This window comes from Bufo gargarizans, chromosome 4 (assembly GCF_014858855.1).
Source record: "Bufo gargarizans isolate SCDJY-AF-19 chromosome 4, ASM1485885v1, whole genome shotgun sequence".
In the NCBI taxonomy this organism is placed as follows: Eukaryota; Metazoa; Chordata; class Amphibia; order Anura; family Bufonidae; genus Bufo; species Bufo gargarizans.
Genome location: NC_058083.1, coordinates 528,692,058 through 528,706,761, shown reverse-complemented (window position 1 = coordinate 528,706,761; position 14,704 = coordinate 528,692,058). Strand labels below are relative to the sequence as shown.

The 14,704-nt window shown below is 42.8% G+C and overlaps 1 protein-coding gene and 2 long non-coding RNA genes across 3 annotated transcripts; all 3 read left to right on the top strand.

Annotated features, from left to right (window-relative positions):
* Positions 1-2,147: 2,147 nt before the first annotated feature.
* On the top strand, positions 2,148-2,987 carry LOC122934874. The gene is made up of 3 exons (XR_006388731.1): positions 2,148-2,534; positions 2,676-2,820; positions 2,933-2,987. It is a non-coding gene; the product is annotated as an uncharacterized LOC122934874 (long non-coding RNA).
* Positions 2,988-3,050: 63 nt separating this feature from the next.
* LOC122934852 lies at positions 3,051-3,499 on the top strand. The gene is made up of 3 exons (XR_006388709.1): positions 3,051-3,100; positions 3,175-3,327; positions 3,440-3,499. It is a non-coding gene; the product is annotated as an uncharacterized LOC122934852 (long non-coding RNA).
* A 195-nt stretch (positions 3,500-3,694) lies between these two features.
* LOC122934798 (zinc finger protein OZF-like) lies at positions 3,695-8,242 on the top strand. Its single transcript, XM_044290498.1, has 4 exons — positions 3,695-3,814; positions 3,933-4,030; positions 6,216-6,273; positions 6,954-8,242. The coding sequence occupies exons 1-4, from the start codon at positions 3,730-3,732 to the stop codon at positions 8,165-8,167; spliced, it is 1,455 nt and encodes a 484-aa protein (XP_044146433.1). The 5' UTR covers positions 3,695-3,729; the 3' UTR covers positions 8,168-8,242.
* Positions 8,243-14,704: the final 6,462 nt, after the last annotated feature.

The following is a 14,704-nucleotide window of genomic DNA, read 5'->3' as shown; positions in this document are numbered from 1 at the left end:
TCACATCAGGCAATGCTTCTTGTGAAAAGCAAACCCAGAACTGGTGTGTGTGTTTATAGGGCCGGGCAGCTGTAACCAACACCTCCAATCTCATCTCATTGATTGGACTCCAGTTGGCTGACACCTCACTCCAATTAGCTCTCATTAGTCTAGGGGGTTCACATACTTTTTCCACCTGCAATGTAAATGTTTACATGGTGTGTTCAAAAAAAACATGGTAACATTTAATTCTTTGTGTGTTATTAGTTTAAGCAGACTGCGATTGTCTATTGTTGTGACTTAGATGAAGATCAGATCACATTTTATGACCAATTTGTGCAGAAATCCATATCATTCCAAAGGGTTCACATACTTTTTCTTGCAACTGTATCTGGGTATAACTACTGTGAGGTGGCACATATCTGAGTATAACTACTCTGAAGGAGGCACATATCTGGTATAACTACTGTGATGGGGGCACATATCTGGGCATAACTACTTTGAAGAGGGCACATATCTGGTATAACTACTGTGAGGGGCACAAATATGGTATAACTACTGTGAGGGGCACATATCTGGGCATAAGTACTGTGAGGGGGCACATAACGGCATGTTACTGTGAGGGGGCACATAACTGGGCATCGCTACCTACTGTGAGAGGGCACATAACTGGGCATATTACTGTGAGGGGGCACTTATCAGGGCAAAACTATTTTGAGGGGCACATATTACAGTGAGGGGGCATATCTCTTTGCATAACTACTGTGAGAGAGCACATATCTGGATATAATCACTTCTTCCGTATGCCTCAAAACTACTTGAACAACATGTCTATTCAGAACTGTCCTCTCACCTCTCCTCCTACTCCCTCTTTGACTGCCTACAATCTGGCTTCCGACCCCACCACTCGACTGAGACTGCCCTTACCAAAGTCACCAATGACCTACTAACAGCCAAAACCAATAAACAATACTCTGTCCTCCTTCACCTTGACCTGTCCTCTGCCTTCGACACTGTTGACCACTCCCTTCTTGTTGCAAACTCTCTCATCTCTTTTTCCTTAACTTTGAATCTGCAAAAATGCTTGTACATGCCCTCATCATTTCCTGCCTAGACTACTGCAACACTCTCCTCTGTAGCCTTCCATCTAGCACTCTCGCACCCCTCCAATCTATCCTCAACTCTGCTGCCTGACTAATCCACCTCTCACCCTATTACTCCTCTGCCTCTCCCCTCTGCCAATCCCTTCACTGGCTCCCCATTGCCCAGCGAATTCACTTCAAAGTACTAACAAATACATACAAGGCCGTCCATAACCTGTCCCCTCCCTACATCGCTGAGCTACTTTCCAGATACACCCCCACACGCACTCTCCGATCCTCACAAGACCTCCTTCTCTCCTCTCCTCTTATCACCTCTTCCAACAAACGCCTCCAAGATTTCTCCCGCGCATCCCCCATACTCTGGAACTCGCTACCCCAACATATCAGACTCTCACCTACAGTGGAATCCTTCAAAAGAAACCTGAAAACCCACCTCTTTAGACAAGCCTCCAACCAGTGACCCTGCTGCCTCTATACCGCCATGAGCAACTTAACCCGCACCTACTGTGTCCTTCTCCCATACCATGTAGATTGTAAGCCCTCACGGGCAGGGCCCTCTCTCCTTCTGTACCAGTTTGTAACTCGTCTTGTTTATGATTAGTGCAATTGTCTGTATTATGTATGTGCACCGCTAATCATATGTACAGCGCTATGGAATGAATGGCGCTTTAATAATAAATAATAATAATAATAGAGAGCGGTCTGTGTGTGAGAGGGGGAACTATGGAAAGAAGTCTGTGCGAGATAGCGCGACCATGGGGAGCAGTCTGTGAGATAATTGGGGAATCATGAGGAGGGGTCTGTGTAAGCGGGGGACCATGGTGAACAGTTTTAGCCATTTCCTTCTAGTCTCCATTCTATATTGGAGGAGGCTACACTAACTTATCTATAGATGTTATATCCTAGTGACTTCAGGACCTTTGATGATGTCATAGTCATGTGATCAGTCACATGAGGGGAGGAGTAAAGCAGTGGAGATTTTTTTTTTCCAGTTTAAAACTTACTGTCATGTGACCAGTGTGACATCATCGCAGGTCCTGCAGCCCCAGGAGGTGAGATCTGCAGGTCAGTTATTGGTCGGGGGATGTGGGGCTTGGTTCTGGGTTTATTAGAATGGAGCGGTTCTATAGGTGATATATAGCAGGTCCAGCCAGCAGGGGGCAGCACCGGCCATAGAGAGTCTCTGCTCACAGGAGGGGAGTTCTCCTCAGACATGTCTGCTCTCCCCCTGGAATATTAGGAGACCCCCAGACCCCTGTAAGGGCTGTTTTCCTGGATTAGAGGGGTCTTCCATCACACAGTGTTCTGTGATATCATTAGGATATGGAGTCAGTGTGTGATCGGTGGGGACAACCTCTTCTAGATGAAGGGGCTGCAGCGCTGTGTCCTCTCCTCAGTTTTTTCCTGAACAGTGGAGGCCAGGAGCACCAAAGTTAAGAGAAAATATTGAAGGTAATGCAGCACTAAACCAGCAGTGTGACCCATTTATTCTCAGAATCAATGGGGGTCTTAACAGCTGTACCCCCACCTATCACTTAAACCTATGACTCATGCAATCAAAATTTTTCTCTCGACTATTCTTGTTTCTCTCAGGTTTCTTAGGTGCAGGACTCTCTTCTTATAGTAGACAATGGTCCTTTCCATCAAGGACCCACCAAGGATGGAGAAGGACAGAAACCACATGGCTGCAAGGATATTAGACCTCACCCTGGAGATCATCTCCTTGATAACTGGGGAGGTGAGAGTCTCACATGACATCACTCTTATCTCTAGTAATAAAACAGGAAAATGTCTGGAAAGGTGAAGGATTCTTAGAATCTCTGTAGTGATCGGCGTCTCCCCATACACAGGATTACACAGTAGTGAAGAAGTCGTCTGGTGAGTGTGTGACACCCCGGGTGTCAGGAGGACGGAGCAGGACCCAGAGCCCCATCATCGAGCCTCCACCTCATTCCCTGATACATGAGCAGAGGATCCCAGAACTTACCACCAGGATCATTGAGCTGCTGAGCGGAGAGGTGAGCGATGCTGGGACATTATACAATAACGCCAAGGGAGGGGTCTGGTAATGACTGTGTCCTTGTGTTGTCAGGTTTCTATAAGGTGTCAGGATGTCGCTGTCTATTTCTCCATGGAAGAGTGGGAATATTTAGAAGAACACAAGGCTCTGTACAAGGATAGAAACCACATGGCTGCAAGGATACTAGACCTCACCCTGGAGATCATCTCCTTGATAACTGGAGAGGTGAGAGTCTCACATGACATCTCTCTTATCTCTAGTAATAAACCAGGGAAATGTCTGGAAAGGTGAAGGATTCTTAGAATCTCTGTAGTGATCGGCGTCTCCCCATACACAGGATTACACAGTAGTGAAGAAGTCGTCTGGTGAGTGTGTGACACCCCGTGTGTCAGGAGGATGGAGCAGGACCCAGAGCCCCATCACCGAGCCTCCACCTCATTCCCTGATACATGAGCAGAAGATCCTAGAACTTACCACCAGGATCACTGAGCTGCTGAGCGGAGAGGTGAGCGCTGCTGGGAATGCTGGGACATTATACAATAACGCCGAGGGAGGGGTCTGGTAATGACTGTGTCCTTGTGTTGTCAGGTTCCTATAAGGTGTCAGGATGTCGCTGTCTATTTCTCCATGGAGGAGTGGGAGTATTTAGAAGAACACAAGGATCTGTACAAGGACGTCATGATGCAGAATCACCAGTCTCTTACATCATTGGGTAAGAGGAGACCTTCCATGACTGTAGAGGAGAGAACAGTTCTGAGAGTCAGATTTCATCCATCATCTGATCATCACATGTAGACAATGTATTCAGTCACTGTGTGTATTTCCTATAGATGGATCCAGTCAGAGAAATCCACCAGAGAGATGTCCAAGTATTCTGTATTCCCAGGACTGTTTAGAGAAGAAACCAAATATCCAACTGGATCATCAGGTAGATGAAGCTGAGGTTCTTACAAATCCTCTATAGCAGGGATGGCCAACCTGAGGCTCTCCAGCTGTTGCTAAACTACAACTCCCAGCATGCCCACACTGCCTACAGCAGAGTTTTACAACAGCTGAAGAGCCGCAGGTTGGCCATCCCTGCTTTATAGACTGATGTAATGAAGCTTTCTTCTGACCTCCCCCAACAGCAGTGGAGTATACTGTGTGTTCATTTTCTCTTGTTATTTTTCACTGTGTAGGACATGGCCACAAATGGTTTCTGCTGTGTTAAAAAAGAAAAAAGATTAGGTTAAACTTCCACATGTTTGGACATCTATTTGGCAATTCAAATTCAATGTTTTTCAGTGTAGACGTAAATCACAGATGAACAGCACAATGCCAGGCAGCTGCTTCTAAGACAGAATACTACTATTATTGTCTGAAAAAGTCATGGACTCACTGGTTAGGTACATAATCGTAATGCTTTACAGAACACTAGCACAGCCTCATCTAGAATATGCAGAGGAACAGCAAAACTGAGTTATGAGTAGACGTTTTATTTAGTCTTGAAGACACATTTACGGGGAGACCTGATAAAATTGTACACATGTAAATTAAATCAAGAAATACTGTGAGCAGCTTTTTACAGTAAGATCATTACAAAGGACAAGTGCAAGCGCTGTCTGCCTAGGGGAGAGAAGGTTCATTCTCAGCAGTGGTACAACGGCTTCTTTATTGTAACGTTGTTGACTAATGTAAGAACTGGAGGTGATGAGCACAGCATCCACTCCAGGATAGAATCAGATTATTTCATCAAAGTCAAGACTGGGAAAAAATGGTATGTGTGAAGGATGAAGAAGCCCCCAATGTTTCTGCCAGAAGTACAAAAGAGCCGACTCAAAAAGGTGAAAAACAATGAAACAATAATAAAAATGTAATGTTTACTAGAACCATTATAAAAACAAAACAACCACATATAACTGCCAGTGCAGTCAAGCAAGCGTTGGTTTCTAACGTTAATCTGTTTTCCCTTTACCTAATATAAGCACAATAATGGGGTACTTCTATCCTGTGTAGTGGTAGGACAGATGTAACTTTTAATGACTGTCAATTAATTACTGCTAATTCTCATTAAGTCCTCCTCCTCTCTAATAAAGGGCACCTGATCCCAATACTCATTGTGTTATTTGCATAAGAAAAGGGAGGGAAACTTGTGCTGCTGTTAGGACTAAGGGAAAACAGATTATCGTTAGAAATCAACGCTTCCATTACGTCCTAGCAGCAGCACAATAATGGGTAATTACCAAGAAGTATCCCTGTAGGAGGGTTCTCTTGTAGAACGGAATTCAGGACAGAACGCCTGAAGGCATTTGGGCTGACTACCTATAGTAGTTAAATAATGTACAGAGCTAGGTAACAAAGAGCCCAGCACACCAATATCTCCTTGTCCACACAGGACAGAAATAAAAGCAATGGGGGAGATTTATCAAAACTGGTGTAAAGGAAAACTGGTTTAGTTGCCAGTATGAACCAATCATATTCCACCTTTCATTTTGCAAAGGAGCTCTGAAAAATGAAAGGTGGAATCTGATTGGTTGTTATGGGCAACTAAACCAGTTTTCCTTTACACCAGTTTGATAAATCTCCCCCAATGGGCATTGGAATCAGCAGGCTTCATTAAGGAGGGAACAAGGTTTAGAATTAGAAATAATTAATTGATATTCCTTAAAGTTCCATCTGTCCCACTAGTACACAGGGGCAGAAATACCCCATTATTTTGCTGCTAGTAGGAAGTAAGAGAATAAATTTTAGGACATTAAGATCTATAGTCATCAAGACTGTGTAAAGGCCATCTTCAAAGCCAGGTCTATGAAACCAGCAAAGAACACCATGTACAGTACAATATAACTTGGTCATATAAAGTTTTTGGTGCAATAGATAGGAGGAGTCCAGTTTCTTGTGTTGTTTTTTGAGTTGGTTTAGATAATTTCATGCAGGAACATGACTGAAACCTTTCTGTTGATGTGTAAAGTACTTGGCTGAATGTTGATAATGTCTGATCTTCACTTGAGGAGATCCTTCTCCTGTAGGGAAGATTGGTTCATGTCTTTTCAGGGTTTTTAACCTTCACTTGTATATAAGATCATCTAGGTTTTGTTTTTCTTCTTCTTGTCTTTAATGTTGGATCCTTGCAGGAAAGTTCTGGTAAAACGACGAGTGAACTTGAAAAACCTACATCAGTGTCTGTGAAGGGTAAGAGCCTTTCATAAATCTTCTATGACTAAATATCTTCATTAATGGTAAAAACTGATAGGAAGTTCAGAGAAACCTCTTCTTCATTATTAAATGAACAATTAATATTAATATTTCATTTAGTGCCATAGTATTCCATCTTCTTCCCTTGCATCGGTACAGTGTGACATGATATGGTCAGATACAAACACAAAAAAGGCAGGAGCCTCCATATTCACTTAATACCATTTATTTTCCCATTAGATGCAATTAAAAAGGTTAAAAACTATTAAAAAAAACATATATAATCAAGTATACTGGAATAGTTTAAACCGTGATCAACTTATCTTGGTCCACTCAATCTAATACCGCTACCCCCACCCCCCTAGTTTAAAAGGGTTCTTCAGGAATGATTTTAAATGGCCGCCAGCAACCTGTCCTAGAATGTGAACAGGACTAGCCGCCACCACTTGCAGAGCTGCCTGGGGGAGAAGATGGTTGAGGTGGGGCTCACTACACACTCAGCTCTGCAAGTGCTGACAGCTAGTCCTCACATTGCTGAAGGCCATTTTAAATCATTCTTGGTGAACTCTTTTAACCATGATTTTATCTCCTCTAGCTCATATAATGTCTCTCTGCTATTGTAAAATTTTATAAAAGTTATTATTAGTTTGTTTGTATTATTTTGTTTTATTTTCCAGGTGAAGACGGGATGAGCGACTCTAATGTACCTCTCCATTTATCTTCCTATCATGAAGTAGATGTTGATAACAACACCACACAAGCTCAGTCCTCAGTCCTTCACAGTGAAGATCTATCCACCGACACCGCTGGTCACAAGAAGCCTTTGTCTAATCAATCACTGGTCTGCAAAACAAGAACTGGACATAGACGAGGGAAAATATTTTCACGTGGAAAATATTTTAAAAAGAAGTCCAGTCTTTCTTTGCATGAGAGAAGTCACAGAGATAAAAGGTCATTTTCGTGTTCGGAATGTGGAAAATGTTTTAGTGACAAATCAAACCTTAAAGTGCATCTAAGAATTCACACAGGGGAGAGGCCGTTTGCATGTTCAGAATGTGGGAAGTGTTTTAGACAAAAATCAGCTCTTGTCAAACATCAAAGAACTCACACGGGGGAGGAACCGTTTCTATGTCCTGAATGTGGGAAATGTTTCAGACACAAATCTAATCTTGTGAGGCATCTAAGAATTCACACCAAGGAAAAGCCTTTTACATGCTCAGAATGTGGGAAATGTTTTATCATTAAAGCAAGTTTTGTTCATCATCTGAAGACACACACTGACAAGAAACCATTTTCCTGTTCAGTATGTGGGAAATGTTGTACCAAAAAATCAAATCTTAAGGATCACCTAAGAAGCCACACAGGGGAGAAGCCATTTTCATGTTCAGTATGTGGAAAATGTTTTAGCCAGAAATCAAATCTTGAGAAGCATCGAAGAATTCACACAGGAGAGAAGCCATTTTCATGTTCAGAATGTGGGAAATGTTTTGGACAAAAATCAGCTCTTATTAAACACCAGAGAATTCACGTAGAGGGGAAGCCATTTTTATGTCCTGAATGTGGGGAGGATTTTAAACATAAATCAAGTCTTAAGGAACATCTAAGAAGTCACATAGGGGAGTTGTCGTTTTCATGTTCAGAATGTGGGAAATGTTTTACTCAGAAATCTAATCTTATGGTGCATTTAAGAATTCACACAGGGGAGAAGCCATTTTCATGTTCGGAATGTGGGAAAGGTTTCAGACACAAGTCAAGTTTTAATGATCATCTGAAAACACACGCTGAGAAGAAGCCATTTTTATGTTCAGAATGTGGGAAATGTTTTTGCTGGAAATCAGGTCTTCGCAGACATCAGAGAACTCACTCGGAGGAGAAACAATTTTCATATTAGTGTTTATAAAATGTGACAGGACTAGGGTTGAGCGAACCCGAACTGCTAAGTTCGGGTTCGTACCGAACTTTGCGAGTTCGGGGACCCGAACCCGGACTTTTTCACTGAAGTTCGGTGTTCGGTTGATTTTATTTTACATTATAACATGGTTATAACGACAAATCATAGCATTCTTAAGATAGAATGCTAAATAAAATGGCCATTGAGGGGTTAAAAATAATTAAAAAAAACTCCAAAATGGCCATTGAGGGGTTAAAAATAATAAAAAAAAACATCCACTTGATCGCGCAGCCGGTATCCTCTTCTTTCTTCAGGACCTGCAAAAAGATCTGCGATGACGTCACTGCACTTACCACGTAGTGAGCGCGGTGATGTCATTGCAGGTCCTGAAGAAAGAAGAGGATACCGGCTGCGCCAACAAGTGGATGAGGTAAGTTTTTAAAAATTATTTGTAACCCCTCAATGGCCATTTTATTTAGCATTCTATCTTAAGAATGCTATGATTTGCCATTATAACCATGTTATAACGGAAAATAATAAAGTGAAGTTCGGGTCCCTTTGACTTTAATGGGGTCTGGGTTCGGTGTTCGGGCCCCAAACCTGAACTTTGACCTGAAGTTTGGGCGAACCCGAACTTCACCGGGTTCGCTCATCGGAGCTTCTTATGATCTCATGATTCCATGCTGAAGCTAAAAATGTCAAGAACATTTACTGTCTCTTAACATGTCAAAATACACTCACCTAAATAATTATTAGGAACACCATACTAATACGGTGTTGGACCCCCTTTTGCCTTCAGAACTGCCTTAATTCTACGTGGCATTGATTCAACAAGGTGCTAATAGCATTCTTTAGAAATGTTGGCCCATATTGATAGGATAACATCTTGCAGTTGATGGAGATTTGAGGGATGCACATCCAGGGCACGAAGCTCCCGTTCCACCACATCCCAAAGATGCTCTATTGGGTTGAGATCTGGTGACTGTGGGGCCATTTTAGTACAGTGAACTCATTGTCATGTTCAAGAAACCAATTTGAAATGATTCGAGCTTTGTGACATGGTGCATTATCCTGCTGGAAGTAGCCATCAGGATGGGTACATGGTGGTCATGAAGGGATGGACATGGTCAGAAACAATGCTCAGGTAGCCCGTGGCATTTAATCGATGGCCAATTGGCACTAAGGGGCCTAAAGTGTGCCCAGAAAACATCCCCCACACCATTACACCACCACCACTAGCCTGTACAGTGGTAACAAGGCATGATGGATACATGTTCTCATTCTGTTTATGCCAAATTCGGACTCTACCATTTGAATGTCTCAACAGAAATCGAGACTCATCAGACTAGGCAACATTTTTCCAGTCTTCAACAATCCAATTTTGGTGAGCTTGTGCAAATTGTAGCCTTCTTTTCCTATTTTTAGTGGAGATGAGTGGTACCCGGTGGGGTCTTCTGCTGTTGTAGCCCATCCGCCTCAAGGTTGTGTGTGTTGTGGCTTCACAAATGCTTTGCTGCATACCTCGGTTGTAACGAGTGGTTATTTCAGTCAACGTTGCTCTTCTATCAGCCTGAATCAGTCGGCCCATTCTCCTCTGACCTCTAGCATCAACAAGGCATTTTCGCCCACAGGACTGCCGCATACTGGATGTTTTACCCTTTTCACACCATTCTTTGTAAAACCTAGAAATGGTTGTGCGTGAAAATACCAGTAACTGAGCAGATTGGGAAATACTCAGACCGGCCCGTCTGGCACCAACAACCATGCCACGCTCAAAATTGCTTAAATCACCTTTCTTTCCCATTCTCACATTCAGTTTGGAGTTCAGGAGATTGTCTTGACCAGGACCACAACCCTACATGCATTGAAGCAACTGCCATGTGATTGGTTGACTAGATAATCGCATTAATGAGAAATAGAACAGGTGTTCCTAATAATACTTTAGGTGAGTGTATGTAGTCCATGGTGTCCAATATTGGAGGTGGAAAAGTCCTACTGTACCACTAATCTCTCACTCAAGTATGGGTTTTATTTAATTTACTCGGAAAAAAAAAATCTGAATGAGACAACACTCTTTAACATTATGTTAAAAATTTATGAGTTCAACAATGTGGATCAAAGATAATGCTACCAAAAACTGAAAATGCTGAGGCATTTTCTTATCTACATTTCACATAACCACTGATACAGTAAATCACTTCCAGTTGTGACCCCGTGAGATGTGAGGGTCAAATATTACTGCCATGATGACTTCTTTAGCAACCACAAACAGACATACTGGGAAGGTTTAGAGCAGGTGATTTCAGGTCCTACTACAGCATCTCTACTGGCTGCATTTCCTATAGCCCAGACGCAATGGGTCCTAAAATTTCTTATATTTATTGTGAATTAGGCTAAGTCTACATTCACATGAACGGGAGAAACGGCTGTCAGGTGGCCATTTTCAGAACCAACAAAAGTCTATGGGGATATTCACATGGCCAGATGGATCCCATTGAAAACAACGGCCGTTTAGACAGGAGTGCATCCGTCTTACGACCATTAAAAAAGGGTGTTAAAGTAAAAAGAACATTTTTAAAAAATCCAGGGAACAGGACCTGGCGCTCCCCTCGTCGTGACGTTACATCATGTGATGTCACCACGCTTTGCGTGTCAGATCCTGCTGCACCTAGTAAGGAGTGAATGTCCCTTCTTATGCAAGTGGATGAGGAATTTTATTTTAACCCCTGAATGTGTACCTGTTTTTATTGGTCGTTAGAGGGGTGCACTCCTGTCTAAATGGGCCCATTGATTTCAGTGGAGTCTGTCTGGTTGTGAAAACAGCCAAAAATAGGACAAGTCCTATATCTAAATGGCTGCTATTCACTAAAACCATGGTCGTTTCACAAAAACGACCATGTGAAAATAGACTTTAATTGCCACTGAAATAGCTGTCTAGTGGGCGTTTTTCACTGCCATTTGAATGTAACTTAAGTCTTTGAAATAAGCTATTGAAACGTATTTTTCTTCAGTGTCTTTCTTACCGCGGAGTGAAACTGATTGGAAACTGGCTGCTAAATAAAACATGTTCCGTATATGTTGTGTACAGACCAGTAAGACACCATGACACTCTAGGTGGGCTGGTACATACTAATGCCTAGCTAAGGAGGCAAGGCCAAAATGGGTGAGCAGAAGACAGTCAACCCCTTAAATGGGTATTCCAATCTCAGAGAATGGGGGGCATATCACTAGGATATGCCCCTATTGTCTGATAGGTGTGGGTCTCAGAGGTGGAACCCGCACCTATCACTAAAACAAAGCCTAACAAGAGGCCGGCAAAGTGGTGGGGTCCGGCCACCACCATGCCTTCCCATTGGCACACTCGGCTATTTTTGGAATCCCCATAGAAATGAGTGGGAGCACACCACACTTGCGTGGCCACCGCTCCCATTCATTTCAGCGGCTGCATTAAAATGAATGGAGGGCTGTCCCTCTGGGATTTTGACAGCTCCGTTAACGAGATAGGTGTGGGACCCGTACCTATCAGATAATGGGGACATATCCTAGCATCAATGGTTCCGTTAGGAGTCTCCGACACAGATTTGGATAAAAATACTGAACAAAATAGTGCTGGATGTGATGGAAGTCCGCAAGTCTTTTTTATTTATTTATTTATTTATTCATTTGATATAGCATTTAATGTGCGTTATAAATGACATACTACCTTTTTGCTGCCATTCAATGTGATTATGGAGATATTTATATTGTCTTATTATGTTTTATTACTTTTGCACAGTAAAAACGTTAAAAAAAGTTTTTGTGCCAGTTCATTCAAAGAATAAGCCTAAGATGGCAGTTTTTGGGGGTTCATTTTGTTAACCCACAATCCCCCAAGATGTGATAACAGGGATCCTTGGGTTAACATGGAGCCCCAAAAAGATGCTACAGTTGCTATTAACTGTGGTGTCTAGGGGGTTAAAATGCTGGGATCACAGTTAGGGCTTGTTCACATGAATGTTTTTTGCGTTCCGTGCTGTTCTGGCCTGCAATCTCCTGCAGGTTATTTGACAGTAAACACAGAATATTAATCAGCTGCGGCATACCCACTTCTTCAACCCCAGCACTCTCCTGCCCTACAGGTGGGAGCCCTTCTTCTGCCATCTGCTTTTCCTCCTTTTCCACATCATCTAATATCGCTGAGAATATATCATCAATAACATCCAGCTCCTCTTCTCTCTGCATCTTGCTGACTTTTCTAGAACATAAAGATGTTAAAGGATTATTTGGAAGAAGTAAAGGCAGCCATTTTAGGAAACCGTGCTTCATTACTACGAAGCTCGAGGAAATTCTGATTCGTTGCGAATCAAAGTTTTCCTAAACTTTGACCGAATTACGCTTCAAATGCTTAGCTTCACTCAACACTAGTAACAATCTCTGCTCCAGAAGCCTGTCAAAGAGGCGTGACCTGGGAGAACGGAGCCAATCAGTAAGATCAGTGTAATTAAAGGGAACCTGTCAACTAAAAAACGCCTCCAAAACCACCAGCATTACCTTAAAGTAGCCAGCAGTATGTTCCTAAAGATCCTTTCCTTTCTCCGGCCAGATGCACCAAAATCTTGAAAAACGAACTTTAATCCCCTGCACGCGCTATGTAACAGCAGAGTTTGAAGTCAAGGGGCAGCGGCCTCCTCGAGTCAGGATAACCACACACCCCCTTTCCCTGCCCCTTCACCTCTGATTGACAGCCACGCCCGGGTAACATCTGACGCACACTCACACTCGGCCGGCTTTGCTGAACAGCCGAAAGCTATCAGCTGTCAATCAAAAGTGAAGGGGAAGGGGGCGTGGTTATCTTGACTTGAAGCGAGGAGGCCGCTGAACCCTTGACTTCACACTCTGCTGTTACATAGCGCGTGCAGGGGATTAAAGTTTGTTTTCCAAGATTTTGGTGCATCTGGCCAGAGGAAGAAAAGGATCTTTAGGAAGGGACTGCTGGCTGCTTTAAGGTAATGCTGTTGGTTTTGGAGGTGTTTTTTAGTTGACAGGTTCCCTTTAAATCCTGCTGTGGGATTGCTCTATGTCAGTGCTGTAATTTTGAGCCCGGTTCCTGTTTGTGAAAGTTTGCTCTATGCATTGTATAAGTTTCACATGTTTTTCACCTGGGTCATTTATCCGGACCACTGCCCAGCCTTTTGTCACTGTGCTGTTTGTCTCTCCTGGTTTTGGCTCAGCTTGTCTCTGTTGTGGATTTTGGTTTCTCATTTGGTTTTGATGGGCCTACCTGTACACCCTGATGTGTTATTCCTACACCTGTATGAAATGCCTATTCAAAGGTACAAGTAATCCCTCCTATGTCACATGATTAATACAGCTCAATTCTGCACCCCCTTGGAGACATTAGGAACCACCCATTTTGGGCCTTTCTAGGGTCAACAAGATCATGAGAATGGAGGACCTCCTCTTATAGAAGTACAGCTATCTCTAACAATTAGTATAATTGACAGGCCTTACAATTTACTACAGAATACTACACCTTCTTGGAGTAAGCCTTGTATTTGGGAGAGTGGTGGTCCCTTACTGCACCCACTTTTCATATTCTCCTCCTTTCTACCTTTTTTTCTTCCTTCTCTTTCTCTCAGCTCTCTCTTTAGCGACTTCTCAGCCACTTTGGCTCTTCCTCTGTTTTATGTTGCCCCCAGGCTGAGGATAGCTTATAAAAATCTATTGCTTAGAGGCCCTGGAACAGTTTTCTGGTGGTTCACTCACCTAGGTAAGTCTACTTTTCTAATAGATGGTCTTTTAGGGTATGTTGTGCAACAACATACATGTTGCACTGTTCTGGAGAGTACTGCATCTCACCATAGGCCATCCTGTGACCAAGTGATGCTTGTTTAATAAAGATTTTTTATTTTTGCAATAAAAAGTTTATTTAAACACTAAACCATCTTCTTATGACAGATTCCATTTATCATCTTTATAGGATTGTTTACAGAGTTGCTTGACTGGTCTTCTCCAACTGCTTTTGTCATTTAGGATGTGTTTCGGATTGTTTGCCCCAAGTGTTTTACCCCTGTCATATTAGGTAAGTTATTTGTTGTCTACAAAGTCACAAGATATGTTATGGCCTATTAAATAAAGCTTGTCTGACCACCCACTGGAGATTAATGGGACATCTGTCACTACTGGACTTTACCTGGATGTGCTATAATGATGTGATCCTATCTTAACAATCCTTGCCAGATTGTTAAACACATTTTTCCAATTTTGTTGAAATTGACACTTTGCTCCACCAAAACCCTGTGAAAAGAAGGTGTGGGTCTTTCAGAACTCTGTGGAACTTTCCTCATTTGGACCTACTTGGCTGGTCAGTCTTGATATGTGTAAAGGCCGATTTATTGGCCTGCATTTGTGGGAGGGGTGTAGCTGCCTTTATATCCGGCATACGCCCCTCCCTCAATGAACGTCTCGTCTTTTTTCTACCTACCACACGTGCAGGCAGGTGACGGCGGCGTTCCTGGCTCACGAGTCTGCGGTCAAAGGTGAGTATGCTGCCTCATC

What these genes read in the sequence shown, in the direction of transcription:
- LOC122934798 (XM_044290498.1), top strand. Translation starts at nt 3,730, where the DNA reads ATGGAGGAGTGGGAGTATTTAGAAGAACACAAGGATCTGTACAAGGAC. An exon ending in CCAGTCTCTTACATCATTGG is followed by an intron (nt 3,815 to 3,932) that starts GTAAGAGGAGAC and finishes TATTTCCTATAG; the next exon opens with ATGGATCCAGTCAGAGAAAT. An exon ending in ATATCCAACTGGATCATCAG is followed by an intron (nt 4,031 to 6,215) that starts GTAGATGAAGCT and finishes GGATCCTTGCAG; the next exon opens with GAAAGTTCTGGTAAAACGAC.